Source organism: Oryctolagus cuniculus, chromosome 8 (assembly GCF_051225735.1).
Source record: "Oryctolagus cuniculus isolate XC-2025 breed Fujian yellow rabbit chromosome 8, ASM5122573v1, whole genome shotgun sequence".
Lineage (NCBI taxonomy): Eukaryota > Metazoa > Chordata > Mammalia > Lagomorpha > Leporidae > Oryctolagus > Oryctolagus cuniculus.
In genome coordinates, this window is record NC_142874.1 from 124,586,912 (window position 1) to 124,604,078 (window position 17,167).

General features: G+C 37.9%; 1 protein-coding gene across 3 annotated transcripts in view; it reads right to left on the bottom strand.

Annotated features, from left to right (window-relative positions):
- Nucleotides 1-15,036, bottom strand: part of LOC100350344 (amelotin) — a 54,180-nt gene extending 39,144 nt beyond the window's left edge. Inside the window, exons 1-3 of one of the 3 annotated variants that reach the window (XR_016212132.1) lie at nucleotides 14,873-15,008; nucleotides 12,508-12,577; nucleotides 1,665-4,068 (exon numbers count right to left, since the gene is read on the bottom strand). Coding sequence is in view for 1 of the 3 variants with exons in the window: in XM_070047097.2 (XP_069903198.1) it covers nucleotides 6,120-7,007; nucleotides 12,508-12,561 (942 nt within the window). In the remaining 2 variants the exon portion in view is untranslated. Of the gene's footprint in view, nucleotides 1-1,664; nucleotides 4,069-5,530; nucleotides 7,008-12,507; nucleotides 12,578-14,872 lie in introns of those variants that run through there. The other 2 variants (XM_070047097.2, XM_089302670.1) reach the window with 2 other exon arrangements.
- Between the last annotated feature and the right edge of the window lie 2,131 nt (nucleotides 15,037-17,167).

Genomic DNA, 17,167 nt, shown 5'->3' on the forward strand with positions numbered 1-17,167 from the left:
CATGTTTTTGCATACTTTCTGGGGTTTCCTGAGTTGCTAATTTCCAGCTTCATTCCTTTATGGTCTGAGAAGCTGCATGGTATGATTCTAATTCTTTTAAATTTGCTGAGACTTGCTTTATGACCTAGTATGTGATCAATCCTAGAGAAGGTTCCATGTACTGCTGAGAAGAATGTAAAATCTTTAGCTGTAGGATTGAAAGTTCTGTAGATATCTGTTAGATCCATTTGAGCAATAGTGTCGATTAAATCTGCTGTTTCTTTGTTGATCTTCTGTCTGGATGATCTATCTATTTCTGAGAGTGGAGTATTGAAGTCCCCCAGTACTATTGTATTAGAATCTAAGTCTCCCTTTAAGTCCCTTAACATATCTTTTAAATAGACTGGTGCCCTGTAATTAGGTGCATATACATTTATAATAGTTACATCTTCCTGTTGAATTGAACCCTTAATCATTATATAGTGCCCCTCTTTGTCTCTCTTAACAGTTTTTGTATTAAAGTTTATTTTGTCTGATATTAATATGGCTACACCTGCTTTTTTTTTTGGTTTTTGTTGGCATGGAATATCTTTTTCCAACCTTTCACTTTCAGTCTGCATGCCTCTTTGTTAGAGAGATGTGTTTCTTGTAGGCAACAAATAGTTGGGTGCTGTTCCTTAAGCCAGTCAGCTAGTCTGTGTCTTTTAACTGGACAGTTCAGGCCATTCACATTTAATGTGACTATTGATACATAGTGACTTTGCCCTGCCATTTTCCCGGAGATATTTTCTAGTATATGCTTTGAGCTTCCCATGCTCTTTTACTGGTAGGTGTTCTTCCTTTCCCTTCTTTCATATTGATGGCCGTGTTTCTGTGTTTCTGAGTGTAGCACATCTTTAAGTATCTTTTGCAGGGCCAGACGAGTGGCCACAAAGTCTTTCAATTTCTGTTTGCTATGAAAGGTCTTTATTTCACCTTCATTCACAAATGATAGCTTAGCAGGATATAATATTCTGGGCTGGCAATTTTTCTCTCTTAGCACCTGTGCTATGTCTCGCCATTCCCTCCTAGCCTGTAGTGTTTCTGATGAGAAGTCAGCTGTGAGTCTGATTGGAGATCCTCTGAGAGTAATCTGACGTTTCTCTCTTGCACATTTTAGGATCTTTTCTTTATGTTTCACTGTGGTGAGTTTAATTACAACGTGTCGTGGTGAGGATCTCTTTTGGTCATGTTTACTGGGGGTTCTATGAGCTTCCTGTACTAGGATGTCTCTGTCTTTCTCCAGACCCGGAAAGTTCTCTGCTAGTATCTCACTAAAAAGGCCTTCCAATCCTTTCTCTCTCTCCATGCCTTCAGGAACTCCTAGAACTCGAATGTTGGTTTTTTTAATAGTATCCTGTAGATTCCCAACAATATTTTTTAGATTTCTAATTTCCTCTTCTTTTCTTTGGTTTGACTGTATCCTTTCCTGTTCTCTGTCTTCTAAGTCCGATATTCTCTCTTCTGCTTCACCCATTCTGTTTTTAAGGCTCTCTAATGTGTTTGTCATTTGATCTATTGAGCTCTTCATTTCATTTTGATTTCTCTTCACTATCACACTTTCCTGTTCTACTAGTTTCTGCGTTTCATTTTGATTCTTCCTTAAAATTTCATTTTCATGAGAGAGATTTTCAATCCTGTCCAATAAGGATTTCTGTAGTTCAAGGATTTGCTTTTGAAAACTTCTAAATGTTCTTATCATAAATTTTTTGAAATCCGTATCTTGCATTTTTTCTATCTCATCATCTTCATAATCTTGGCTTGGGGTGTTTTGTTTATTTGGAGGCATCATAATGTCATCGTTGATCTTGTTCCCTCGATTTCTGTGTTTGTTGCTTGGCATGGTTAATTCTGTTTCCACTAGGTCCTAATCTCCTGTTATTTCACACCCCCTCTCCAGTGTCAGGTTTTTCTGCTTGGCTGAGGGCAGGCGCAGCCCCTACGTATGTCCCAAATGGCGCCTGCTCTTTGTCTTGCTCGCCATTGAGAGTGAGTGGAGAGAGAGAAACTAGTGTCGTACCAGTCCCTTTTTTTTTCTTCCTCCCTCCTCTAGTTAGCCTGGTCAACTTTCCCCCACAGGGCTTCAAGTCTCATTCCCTCTACACTCCTCCTTCCACTTTCCCACCAGTGTCTTGGGCTACTGAGATTTGGCTCACCTCGTGTTCCATTGCTGGTGCGTAGATTCCGCGGCTGGTGTCCTGAGCCGTGGGCTCCCGCACCCTCCACGCAGGTCCACCATGAATCACTAGTTCCAGAAGAGTTTCCTCTGCTGTTTCTTCCCCTACTCTTCCTTGAACCTGAAGTATCTCCACTTTTATTAAACTGTCTCTTCCCGGACTATCAGTGTGCTCCCTTCCTATTCCATCTTGCCGGACCCCGGTAGATAATCGTCTATCGAGTTTTGTGTGTTAATTTTATTTCATGCCACTTTACCAAACTCATAATCAGTTCCAATAGTCTTTCAGTGAAGACTTATGGGTCACCTATATATTGAAACATGAATCTGCAAATAGGGATAGTTTGACTTCCTCTTTCCCAATTTGTATCCCTTTGATTTCTTTTTGTTGCCTAAGGACTCTGGATAAAACTCCCATAACTATATTTAACAGCAATGGTGAGAGTGGGCATCCTTGTCTGATTCTGGATTATAGGTGAGAATGCTTTCAATTTTTCCCCATTCAGTAAGATTCTAGCTGTTGGTTTGTCATAAATTGCTTTGATTGTGTTGAGGAATATTCCTTCTATATCTAGTTTTCTTAAGATTTTCATCATGAAATGGTGTTGTATTTTATCAAATGCTTTCTCTGTGTCTCTTGAGATAATAACATGTTTTTTTGTTCTTTGATTTGTTAATATGATGTATCACTTTTTCTAAAGATTTATTTATTTGAAATTCAGAGTTACACAGAGAGAAGGAGAGGCAGAGAGAGAGAGGGAAAGATCTTCCATCTGCTGGTTAACTCTCCATTTGGCCTCAATGGCTGGAGCTGTGCTGATCTGAAGCCAGGAGCCTGGAGCTTCCTCCAGGTCTCCCATGTGGGTTCAGGGGCCCAAGGACTTGGATCATTTATCTACTTTTTCCCAGGCCATAGCAGAGAGCTGGATTGGAAATGGAGAAGCTAGGACCCGCACCAGTTCCTTTATGGGATGCTGGCACTGCAGCCAGCAGCTTTATCTGTTACACTACAGTGCTGGCCCTGATGTATCACATTTTTTATTTTCATATGTTGAATCATCCCTGCAAAACAGAAATAAATCTACTTGTTACAAGTGAATGATCTTTCTGATATGTTGTTGGATTCAATTAGGTAGTATTTTGTTGAGGATTTTTGCATCTATGTTCATCAGGTATGTTGGTCTGTACTTTTCTCTCTGTTGTATCTTTTTCTGGTTTCAGAATTAAGGTGATGCTGGATTTATTGAAGAACTTTGGGAAGATTTCCTCCCTTTCAATTGTTTTGAATAGCTTGAGAAGAGTTGGAATCCATTCTTTAAAAGTCTGGTAGAATTCTGCAGTGAGGCCATCTGATCCTGGGCTTTTCTTTGTTGAGGAGTTTACGTGGTTTAGGAGTTTAAGAGCCTCTCTTGTTTTTGTAGGAACACATGGTTTCTCTATAATTGGGTGACCACTGTGACTGAACCTTCCAGGCTCTGGGATTCCTACTCTGATTTATGAAGGATACAGCACTGCTTCCTTCAGTCTTTTCACATCTTGTCATGGCCTTGTCTTCCAAGTTGAGTTCCTTCCCACCAGATTTGATGGGATTTCTTTAATACTGAAGTTTTGTAAAACATATGCTTCTAAAGAGCATTGCACTAGGAATTTTTTTAAAAGATTTAGTTTATTTATTTGCAATGGAGTGAGAGAGAGAGAGAGAGAGAGAGAGAGATCTTCCATCTGCTAGTTCTTTCTCCAAATGGCCCAACCTCTGAGGCCTGGGTCAGGATGAAGCTAGGAGCCAGGAACTTCTTCTAGGTCTCCCATGTGGGTGCAGGATCCCAAGCACTTGGACCATCTTCTGCTGCCTTCCCAGGTACAATAGTAGGGAGCTAGATTTGAAATAGAGCAGGAAGGACTCGAACTAGTGCCCACATGGGATGTTGATATTGCAGCCAGTGGTATAACTCACCAACCTACAATGCTGGCCCTGGCACTAGGTATTTTTAATAAAACTATATACATTTCTAAACATTTATATACACACTGATTTCATTTTTATTATCTTTTTCAATTCTAATATATTTCAAGTGTTTCTGTGTGATTCTAAATATAAACATCACAATCAGTAATTTATAATATCATTTTTTCAGGAATTATCTTACATACCAATAGAGATGGACAAGTCCTACCATTTGTGCTATCATTAAGTTGAATGTCAAAAATTCATACCAGGCTGTGCCAGTAGGAAAAACAGTGCTTGTGTTTGCTCATATTAGTGCGTGTTTGATAGGATGATGGATTGTGGAGGACAAGATAATTGTTCCCAAGGATATATGTATCAACGTTAACATGTGATTAATTAAGATCCTTGAGATGGAGAAATTCTCCAGATCTTTTAGGTGAGCCCAATGTCATCACAAAGACTCTTATAAGGAAAAGCAAGAGGTGGGAGAGTCAGAGGCAAGAAGGTGAAGACAAAAGTGGAGATATTGGAAGATGCTATATTGCTGATTTTGAAGTTGGGGGATAGAGCTTGGACCAAGGAATATAGGTGACTTTAAACTGGGATAAGACAGTTGATCTTCTAGAGCCTCCAGAAAGAATGAAGTCCTGGAAACACCTTGATTTTAGGATTTAATGCCTTCAGAACTCTAAACAATAAATGTTTGTTCTTTAAGCCAGCATGTTTGTGGTGATTTTTGATAATATGTTATAGCTACAATAGGAAACATTTAGTATCATTAAGAGCAGTGGTTTCAACTTCATTAGCTCATTTGTCTTTAAAAACCACAAGAATTCTATCTGTTAATACAAAATGAAAATCTCTTTCAGTGTTTTTTAAGATCCATTTTTCCTTTGTAATGTGTGCCTAAATGAAATATGTAAGCTTCTCTGGATGATCTGAATATGTTGATCGCCAATGGGTGGTATTAAATGGTGGATCTTTTAAGAGCTGATGAAATCATGAGTGTTGTGCCCTCATGGGCAGACTAGAGCCCATTAAAAGAACTTGAGGAAGTGGGCTCTTTGTCTTCTGCTATGTGAAGACATGGTATTCCCAGTGCATACCAGCTGGTATTCTAAAATAATTAAAAAAGGTAACGAGTATTCTTCATTGAGAAGCATAGGATAAACACAGAATTTAGGTTTGAAGCATTTATTAATAGGTTAGGCTAAGTAAATTAACCACTATGTTTGAAGGATAAAAATTCTGTTGTTGAGAGATATTGAATGCCCTTCCCAGGTTACCTGGCTGATTACTGGAATAGTTGCCAAGAATGTCAGTTTAGGACTTTTCACCAGTGTCAGAATCTAAGAAAGTTAAGAAATTCCAAATATATACAATGGAAGTAGAATGCCACTCAAAGTCTTTATTAGTTAGCAAAAAATCTAAGTAAAATCACCAGAGTTCTTAGTAGTAGTGACAAAAAAATAAAAATACACCCCTATCCCAGATTAACAGCACCTCCATACATCAGGTAGTTAATTTTCATTCTTCAACTAGTTAAAATCAGGGTTTATTTTCAGAGATGATTTTTCAAACTTTACATTAAAACAGTAGTTTGTTTACTTTCAAATACATTCAAATGTATGTCTACAAGGTTTAAATAACATTCCATTGTTGAATATATTTTATATTGAATTATTATGAATGAATTGAACTAATAGTAAAGTATTATGAATACCATGTGAACATACAAAGAAAGTCCTTTTGTGATTTACAGAGGGTAGAATCAAGTACATTAGAGTTACATTTACTTAAATGCAATACAATAAATGTCAACCATGAGGTTTAAACAATTACATACTCTCAAAAATGTTGGGCCATAGTCCTGATTTGGACTTGGCCACCAGATTTTTTTTTCACTAATATCATATCTTTAATATATTTCACAATGTATATTATGTAGTGGTGCTATAGAAAGCACATTATAGCTTTTTACCCATTTATCATTTTAAGAAGTAATTCCATCATTCTATTTAGGAGAGAAGTTAACATTTTGTTTTCATCAGGAGTAGTTTGAGTAGTGGTTGGACTAGTACTTTGGCCTGTAGATACAGTTGTAAATTCATTTGGAAGAATATCTGGGGAAGGGTTAGGTGTGGTAGTAGGTGTAGATATGGCTTCTGGTGTATTTGAAGAAGGTTGTGGTGTTGATGTGGCTTTAGTAGCTGTAGTTGGGGTAATTGTAGTCTCTGATAGACTTGGAAATGGTGTTGTTGTTGATGTGGCTGTAGTAGCTGTAGGTGGGGTAGCTGCAGTCTCTGATGTACTTGAAAATGGTGGTGCTGTTGTTGATACGGTTGTAGTAGCTGTGGGTGGGGTAGTTGTAGTCTCTGATGTACTTGAAAATGGTGGTGCTGTTGTTGATATGGTTGTAGTAGCTGTGGGTGGGGTAGTTGTAGTCTCTGATGGGGCTGAAGAAGATGGTGGCGTTGATGTAGTTATAGAAGAGGCTGTGGTGGGATTATTTTTTCCTGTCGATGTGATGGGAACATTTGGAATAAGAGGAGTCACGCCTGAGGTGGTAGAATCATTGATGGTAGGTGTGGAACTCACAGATGGGATTTGAGTGGTAGTTTCTGGGACTCCATTGTTGTCTATGGGGTTATCTTTATGTGGCCACTTACTTGGCCTATACCTATGCTTATTCTTACAGTGTCTGTATTTTTTACTATTGTAATAATACCTAATGTAACTTTGTGAGTTATAATATGGCAATCTGTAAGGACGTGATAATGTGTAATAAGATTTGAGTCGAGGATTATGAGAGAGATGGTTCCTTCTGTAATATAGTTGGTAGTTCACTCTTTGACCTTCACTGAGCTATGGAAAAGAAAGAACATGAAAAAAATGAAAAAGAAATCCTATTTTTTATTGACCATGGTATAAGCAGTATTTGTGGAGTTTTAGAAACCATATTTCAGTGGGCCAGGTGAATATCTTCCTAGTGTCACCAAGTATCAAGAAAGACTTGCTATTAGAGAGTTTTGTCATTATCTACTCTATGGCCAGCTGGGATAAATATATATTTCTGTGAGTCCTAGAAGGGCAACTGGCTAATCTGTATTTTTGTGCTTGTAATTGATCTCTTCTCTCTCTTGTAGAAAATGATTTAGTTATTAGTACATCTCAGTTGGATGTACCCCTGTTTATGAAAATTTAGTTGAAGATATTCCACTGAAATCCAGGAACACATTCTTTATCACAACCTCCTCATGTGCATCATCAAAAACCAAACCAAACCAAAACAGTCCAACAACAACAAGACCCATTACAACCAATTTACCAAGCAAACCAATTATCCTACCCAGTCTTTTCTTCCTTCATATCTCAGGGATACAGATTTTAGTCTTTATAAATTAAAGAATAACAGTAGACATTGCCTTTTAACTTCCATGCCAACAAAGTTAAAATTACAGACCTCATGAATCATCTGATTTTGTAAGTTTACACATCGTGTCTGAATGGGTGCACATTAGCAGAAAGGTGGAATTGGGAGCAGAGCTGGGGCTTGAACCCAAGCAAACTGATATGGAATGTGGGCATTCCAAACAGCATCTTCACCCTTGGGCCAAAGAAGAGAGGTGAAGGAGAAGACATGGGGACCCAGAAGAGAGTATGGTGGAGTTCAGTGAGGGAAGAAGAGACAGACAAAGTGGCTCCAGGTCTGAGGAAGAAAGGAAGGAAGCAGATTCCTGAAGTAACTAGAGGACTGCCAAATTCCTTCAAGGGAGAAGAGGACAAAATTGGTCATGAAAGGAATAGAAAAAGAGCCAAGAAGGACAAGAAGTAGGAAGTCAAGGTCAAAATTCTTTGAAATGAGGAAGCATGCTAAATTCCGTAGAATTGACCTATTTTTATAACCATTTGAATACCTGCAATCTTTTTCTAAAAAAGAAGGCAGCAGTATTTTAAATAATGCCTTTGAGGGTACCTCAAAATTTCATATAAAATGGAATTAAAAGAAATATTTATTTTGGCACACAAAATTCATGAAAATATATATTGTGAAACAACTGTGCATAGATTTAAAAAAATTTTTCACCAAAACAAATTCATTGTGAGGTTGAACATTTTTTATTTGATTATCATAAATAATTTCTGTCAAGTTTTCCACTGGAGTATGATCTTTTAACTTTTTATGTGTTGAACTATTTACTTGGTGAAGCTAATAAGCCTTTGACTACAATGCCTATTACAAATATTATCTCAAGAATGAATAAATGTTAATAATACAAGTTCATTGTTTAACAATATTTCCATGAATGTTTCAAGAATCCTGGTGTTTCAATGAGGTTGCACCTCACCTCGGTTAGAATGGCTTGCATTCAGAAATCAACTAACAACAGATGCTGGTGAGGATGTGGGGAAAAGGGCACACTAATCCACTGTTGGTGGGAATGCAAACTGGTAAAGCCACTATGGAAACAGTTTGGAGATTCCTCAGAAACTTGAATATAACCCTACCACATGTCCCAGCCATCCCACTCCTTGGAATTTACCCAAAGGAAATTAAATTGGCAAATAAAAGAGCTGTCTGCACCTCAATGTTTATTGCAGCTCAATTCACAATAGCTAAGACATGGAATCAACCTAAATGCCCATCAACAGAAGACTGGATAAAGAAATTATGGGACATGTACCCTATAGAATACTATACAGCAGTAAAAAAAATGAAATCTGATCATTTGCAACCAAATGGAGAAATCTGGAAAACATCATGTTGAGTGAATTCAGCCATTCCCAAACAGGCCATATCATATGTTCTCCCTGATCTGTGACAACTAACTGAGCACCTAAATAAAAGGATACCTGTAGAAGTGAAATGGACACTATGAGAAATAATTACTAGTTCAGCCCTTGTCCTGACTGTCAAGGAACAACTTACTATTTTATTCCTTTTAGTATTTTTTTTGTTCTCCTTAATATCATTGGTTGAACTCTTTATTTAACACACAACTATTCTTAGGTGTTTAAATTTAACTGGAAAGTGATCCCTGTTAAACATAAGAGTGAGAATAAGAGAGGGAGGAGATGTACAGTTCGGCACATGCTCATTCAGACCTACCCCTAATGTTACAACTAGAAACGTGCCAGGAGATTCAAAATCAATCCTAGTAAAGTGGCATGTACTAATGCCATCTTACTAGTCAAAGTGAAGAGTTTCAGTTCATAATTGATCATACTGATAGGTCTAAGAGTCAAAGGGATCACATAAACAAGACTAGTGTCTGCTAATAATAACTGATAGAACTAAAAAGGGGAGAATGATCCAACATGGGAAGCGGGATACACAGCAGACTCATAGAATGGCAGATGTCCTAAACAGCACTCTGGCCTCAGAATCAGCCTGAAAGGCATTTGGATCTGGCTGAAGAGCCCATGAGAGTATTTTAGGCATGGAAAGCCAAGACACTCAGGAAAAAAAAAAAAAAAAAAAAAAGAAGACCTAAATGAAAGATCTCTGTGAGTGAGATCCCAGCGGAAAGAACGGGCCATCACAGCAGGAGTTACCTTTCTCTGAAGCGAGGAGAGAACTTCCACTTTGACTATGACCTTGTTTAAATAAGATCGGAGTCGGTGAACTCAAGAGGCTTCCATAGCCTTGGCAGCTCATGACAAGAGCCTCGGGTGATTACTGACGTCATAAACAAGAGTGTCAATTGTTAAGTCAACAACAGGAGTCACTGTGCACTTACGCTCCATGTAGGATCTCTGTCCTTAATGTGTTGTACTATTTAATTAACAGTCAAACTAGTACTCAAACAGTACTTTATACTTTGTGTATCTGTGTGGGTGCAAACTGTTGAAATCTTTACTTAGTATATACTAAGTTGATCTTCTGTATATAAAGATACTTAAAAATGAATTTTAGTGAAGAATGGGATGGGAGAGGGAGTAGGAGATGGGATGGTTGTGGATGGGAGGGAGGTTATGGGGGGAAAAGCTGCTATAATCCAAAAGTTGTACTTTTGAAATTTATTAAATAAAAGTTTTTAAAAAAAATCCTGGTGTTTAACAGGGGTCCTTCTCTCACCCCAGAATACAACCTCCTCCTCCTGCAACCAGTATTTTATAAGGAGAGAGAGGTCAGACTCTCTGCTTCCTGAAATCAGCTCACAAAAGTTAAGTTGTTGCAAGAACTCTAGAGTTGGTGTTTTCTGGCTATGGGTTTTGCTACTCTCTGGTACATCTCTGTATTTTCTAAGGATCAGGTCAATGTTTTCTTGTGCTAGAATTCTTTCAAGACTCTTTCTCTCAGTGGAAGATTTCTGAAACATGGGCAGTTTGAAGAGTTTTCTTTGAGCCTGTGGAAGAGATGATTCTTTTGGTGGCTGGATTTCTGGGCTCTGTTGTGAAGGTGTGCTCAGAGTAAGCTCTCAGGTTTCATCACTCCTCAATAATATAATGATCATTGTTGGTTACAGTTTCTTTCAGTGTATATGTGTTTGGTAACCAGGGGTTCTTATTCAAATTTATTTTATTAAAAATAATGCTCATGCATATTCGTACCTAAGGTCTTATCAGGTAATATATAGAGAACAATTTTACAGTCATAATTTCTATTTTTATACCCTGCTTTATAGTTTATAAATACATGTACCATAATTTACCTTTCAACATCCTTGTAAAACATACTGATATTACTATTTCACACATAGGAAATTGAGACCTACAGAAAGAGTTTAAATTGCTCAAAATTCATCAGGATAGATGGTCAACTTTAGAGATGAACTGAAGCCCATACCTTTAAGCTTAGATTCAGAGTTCTGCTAAAATCATAGAACTCAGCACTAGAATCCAGGGAAAAAGCTCAAGACGGTTGGGAGAGTTATTATGTGACAAGTACAAATTATGAGAATATCCACCAATAAATCCCATCTACTTTTCAGTGGCTCTTCTCTGTCTACTCTCTACAGTTAAAATATTTGAGGGATTTTCAGTCTCATCCCATTAATGAACATTCAACTGCTGGAACCTCCTTCAAATCTGTCAAAATAAAAGTGAATAAATGCCTCTGGGTATATAACCTTAGAGACAATTATGGTTGTTGTAATAGTATGTATAACCTTGGTTCATAATTTTGATCTTCCTTTCCCAGCAGACTCTAATCTTTTAACAAAACTTTTAAATTTTATTATTTATTTTGATTTTTATTTGAAAGGTAGAGAGATAAAGAAGAAAATAGAAAGGGAGAAGGAGAGGGAGACAGATACCTCTCCACTTGGAGATTCACTCCCCAAATGCCTGGAACAGTTCAGGCTGGACCAGGATTGAACTAAAGTCAGGAGCCATCCTGGTCTCCCACACGGGTGGCAGAGAAAAAATATGAGCCATTACCTTCTCTATTCAGGACCGAATTAGCAGGAAGCTAGAATGGATAATGAAGCTAGAACTTGAACACAGGCACTCTGATATGGGATGATGATGTCCCAACCAGTGCCCTAACCACTATGCCAAACACCCACCCGTTAGACCTCAATATCTTTAAAGATGTGGTCTACTTCATAATCATCTCTCAGATTTGGAAACCAAACTCTAGTTCCCTTTTGTGATACCTCCAATTTCTCTATCGTATCCAAACTTCCTACATTTTCTTCTGAGGTTATCTGTTAAGTTCTCATGACTTGAAATACATTTTCAATATGAGCTTTACTCTTGGCTTATTTCTGAATGTCAGACAATGTCTATCCAACTGCCTTCCTGACATCTAATAGCCATTCAAATTTAAGTTGTCTAAAAACTCTTTTGTTCATTTTTTTTCTTTTACTATACACCTAATCCAGCAGAAGTTACAGTAGACTTCATCCACAAAAGGTATCCTAAATCTACTCTTGTCTTTTGTTCTTAATAGATGACATTTAGAGCAAGTCTCCATCATTTTTTTTCTGGACTGCTGCATGGGTTCCTGCTTGTTTTCCTATCTCAACTTTTGTCATCTGCCATCTGTCTTCTGTCCAGAATCCATAGTTGTGCCACTCCCCAGGGACACTCCAGTAATGCTGAGGTTTCCTGACATACTTAGGCTTGAGTTCATATTCATATGTTGCCTCCAGGCCTAAAGGCCCTATAAGATGTGCCTTCTGCATATCTGGCAGATCTCATCACACTCGTTATAGAGTTAGTACTCTGTAGATCTTGCTGAAATGGAATGAATTATTTTCTCTGCTTTACTTATCTATCGTCTTATGTTTCACAGAAAACAGAAGAAGTCAGACTTATTGGAAATAGGAATTACCAGTTATGCTTTGGGAGCCTCCATTATGTCCATGCTAAAGATTATTCATCCATAAAAATCAAGCTTGTTTGGGTGGGTACTTACTGAGAAGTAAGCACTCAGAGTGCTGATGAACACGAGCAGTGGGAGAGTTTTCATCTTTTTCTGCTGATTCCTGGGATAAGGAAAAATACAGCTTCCATTAGGCATGCTATTGTGGGAGAGGATATATTTTGGGAAATGACTGACTTTGTTAGAAAGTATAGTTTAAAAGAAACTAGTGGTTTGTGAAAATTATAATATTTCACTTCATTATTATAGTGAGTAAAAAGGTTGCTTCAAGCCTAAAACACATTTTGTTTTTCAGAGTGGAAGTAATAGAGGAGAGTCGAGAATTATTGATGGGAAAGATTGCATAAGAAAGGCAAAATTTTAGGAAGTTTTAGCATTGAAAGAAGGGAATAGTTTTTCCTTATTTCTATTCTAATTCATAAAGTCCGCCTCTTTGGTAAAACAGCATACTGATACTTACAGAACATGGTTGTATAAATTTTTTTTTTTTTAAGACTTATCTACCTGAAAGGCAAAGGCACAGAAAGAGAGAGGGTGAGACAGAGAGAGAAATCTTCCATCTGTTGGTCCACTCCCCAAATGGCAGCAACAGCCAGGGTTGGGCTCAACCGAAGTAGGATCCAGGAGCTGCTTCTGGGTCTCACACATGGGTTTATGAACCCAAGCACTTGGGCCATTTTTGGCTGCCTTCCCAGGTGCATTAGCAGAGAGCTGGATCTGAAGTGGAGCAGCAGGGACTCGAAGTGATGCCATCCCATATGGGATGCCAGCATTGCAAGTGGTAGCTTTACCTTTAATATTATCTTTTGCTTTACAATGCCAGCCTCTTGATGTTCTTTTTTTTTAAAAAATTATTTGACAGGCAGAGTTAGGCAGTGAGAGAGACAGAGACAGAGAGAAAGATCTTCCTTCCATTGGTTCACCACCCAAATGACCGCTATGGCTGGTGCGCTGTGCCGATCCGAAGGCAGGAGCCAGGTGCTTCCTCCTGGTCTCCCATGTGGGTGCAGGGCCCAAGCACTTGGGCCATCCTCCACTGCCCTCCCGGGCCACAGCAGAGAGCTGGACAGGAAGAGGAGCAACCGGGACTAGAACCCGGCTTCCATATGGGATGTCGGCGCTGCAGGTGGAAGATTAACCAAGTGAGGCACGGCGCTGACCCCTTGATGTTCTTTTAAGCAAAGAAGATTTTCCTTGTCTGTGTGCTATGAGTCTATTATTTAACCAAATGGACTTAGCCCCAAACTTGATTCTACTGAAGATTTTGTTACTTAGTTCCCCTTTTCTAAATTCCTAAAGGACAGGAATTATATTTTATTCATTTTTATATCATTTTCCTTAGTACATACTGCAGACTTATTATTTTGAATAAAAAAGATAAAAGATAATTGTCCAATGACTACAATTTTTCTTATTTCAGTTCTGTATAAAATATGTACATGTTGGCTTGTCATCTTTAGAAAAAATACACGTTAAATCATATAGGTAAACTGCATTTTTTTTTTTTTTGACAAGCAGAGTGGACAGTGAGAGAGACAGAGAGGAAGGTCTTCCTTTTCCGTTGTTTCACCCCCCAATGGCTGCTGTGGCCAGTGTGCTGCGGCCAGTGCACCACACTGATCTGAAGCCATGAGCCAGGTGTTCCTCCTGGTCTCCCATGCGGGCGCAGGGCCCAAGCACTTGAGCCGTCTTCCACTGCACTCCTGGGCCACAGCAGAGAGCTGGACTGGAAGAGGAGCAACCGGGACAGAATCCGGTGCCCTGACCAGGACTAGAACCCGGGGTGCTGGTGCCGCAGATGGAGGATTAGCCTATTGAGCCGCGGCGCTGGCCAGTAGACTGCATATTAAGGTGTGTTAATTAGTGTACACCTCAGTGTGGTATGCTGTCAGAAAAGACATATTTCACAATATATGCTGTGATTTATCAAACTTATGTTAGTCTATCAGGCTTGGTTTAAGTCCCAGTTGTGCCACTTACTTTGTGACTGCGTAAGTTGTAATTTTAAATAATAGTTGTCCTGAGAATTGACTGGAATACTATACATTATAAATTATACTTAGGACAATGCCTGATTCAGGATAAAAGCTTACTGGTAGTTATTATTATAGTACTGGTATATTAAGAAGAAAACAGTCTGGCTCAATCAGAGAAAGGAATTATTCTTTACTATTTTATCAGTTTTCTTATATACCGTCAGAGCCTCTTTATTTTCAGATAAAAATATTTTCCCATAGTTTATTATAATAACATGTGTGTTAGGTCTGTTCTCACATAGTATAGCAGTTAGAAAGGAGGGTAGAAAAAACTATATAACAACCATCATTTACTTGTGTGAACGTATGTAACTCCTAAGCTGCTTAGTTTACATTAGAGTATATCTGAAATACCCACATACCTGGAGTGGGATGAATCTTTCTTCTGAGGATGCTCAGTCCACCTGCCCCACTTCAGCTGATCTTTCGAAGATTTCAACTAGAAACAAAGGAAGAGAAAGCACAAGAGAATTTTCAGGTTTTATAAATCTCTAGTTGAACTCTTTGGAAGTAGGAAATATTTGGATTTAAAACAAGGGCAATTTGTTTCAGAATTTACCTTCAAAGACAAACAAAAGATATTTGTATTTTGCTGAAACCGACAGTAGTCTATTGTGCATTTCTTCCTGAATATGGTGACAATAAGCAGTTCTCAATGATTTGATTAATAAGAAGCATGATAGTGATTGATGGCACTTATGGAGATATGAGTCCATGGTCCTGTTCCTCCAAGCAGAAACAGTTTTTTCCACCTGTTCCTGTTGGCCTTTCAAAGTAATCAGAATGATTGACTTCAAACACTTAATGTGATAGAATACCATTTTCATCTGTCAGTAAATGTAATATAACGAACTGCAGGTGGCTTAACAAAAAACAGCAGGATGCCAAATGATGGTGAAGCACAATTACTTTAGAGGCAAAAATGAGCATTGAATTTTATATTAGTGCAAATTTAAAAACTGACTTTTTATTTTGAAAAAAGTTTAAACATACAGAAAAATGAAGAGAGAAATATTATATATAACTATACACCCATTCTCTAGATTTCACGATTGTTAACATTTTGCTATATACACTTAATTGCTTGTTTTGCTGAACTATTTTAAGGTAAAATATAGATATATTATCAGCTAATCTCTAAATACTTCAGCACTTATTTCAAAAGAAACTTTCATTCATAATACATAATCAGTCCCCAACAGTATTAATAATTCATACACATAGTCTAAGACTCAGTCCATATTTACATTTTCCCAAAACTTTTTTCAGCCATTTTGTCTAAAAAGACCCAACTAAAGACCATATTTTACAGTTTCTTTGTCTGTAGGCCCTTTTATTCTAGAAACTGTCTTCCCTTTCCGCTTATATTGATACCTTGAATGATTAAATATTAGATATCTTGTCTCATAAATAGTTATTTTTGGAAAAACACTTAAGGACAATTTTTATCAGGTTTTAAAAATTAGATATTTCTACTTTGTAAAAATATGGATCTGGAATACAGTTTTTTTTTTAAGATTGATTTATTTTACTTGAAAGTTACACTTACATACACAGAGAGAAGGAGAGGCAGAGAGAGGGAGAGAGAGAGGTCTTCCATCCAGTGGGTCACTCCCCAATTGGTCGCAACAGCTGGAGCTGTGCCGATCCGAAGCCAGGAGCCAGGAGCTTTTTCCAGGTCTCCCACGCAGGTGCAGTCTCCCAAGGACCTGAGCCATCTCCCAGTGCTTTCCCAGGATAAAGCAGAGAACTGGATCGAAAGTAGAACAGCCGGGTCTCGAGCCAGCGCCTGTATGAGATGCCAGTGCTGCAGGTGCTGGCCTTACCAGCTATGCCACAGTGCTGGCCCCTGCCATACAGTTTTGAAGTGATTCTACTTCTAGCCAGTTAATCTGCTCTTTTGCATGTATAGTCTCTGAGGGCAGGTTCAGTGTTATTTTCTTTGACTTTGGTTCCTTGCTTCTCTGTGTATATAATATTTGGCAAATTATCTAAATTCTCTAAGCCTCAGTTTTGCTATTTGCAAAATGAGGTTACATGTACCTTACAAAATTGTGAGTATAAAATCGCATAACTGAAAGGGTCTAACATGGTGTTTGAAACAGAGAGTCCCCAGCTATTGCATTGCTGTCAGTGGGATATCAAAGGCAATTTTTGAGACAATGTTGAGTTGGTGGATTGAGTGAGAACTACAATTTCTATCTTGCTAGTAACTAGCAATATTCTTCACAATATGTTTTTTATAGTCAAAAATGACTGTGGAGTTAAAGTTTTATTGATTAAAAAATTTGTTAGTACATGGATCCAGTAGAACAATTTTCAAATCATCTTAAGTAATTACCCATATAGTAATGACTTGTAATGATCTGAAAAAATGGTAGGATTTCCAGAAATATCTATTTATTTCCAACTCTGATTCATGACTAGAGATAACAGATTCAGTTTTCATTAAATATTGGAACAGCATAAAACTAACTGGATTTATTATGTCCTGATCTAGTGCCTTTCAGATTTTATTTTTCAGTAAATAAGAAGTAGCACTACTAGTTGCTTCAATTAATTCTTTTAATGTTCTTACAGTGGGAAAGCACTTGAAGTTTTAGCAACTTTGATTATGTATGACAATTACAAAAAATTAATAACGTGAGAATGACTGA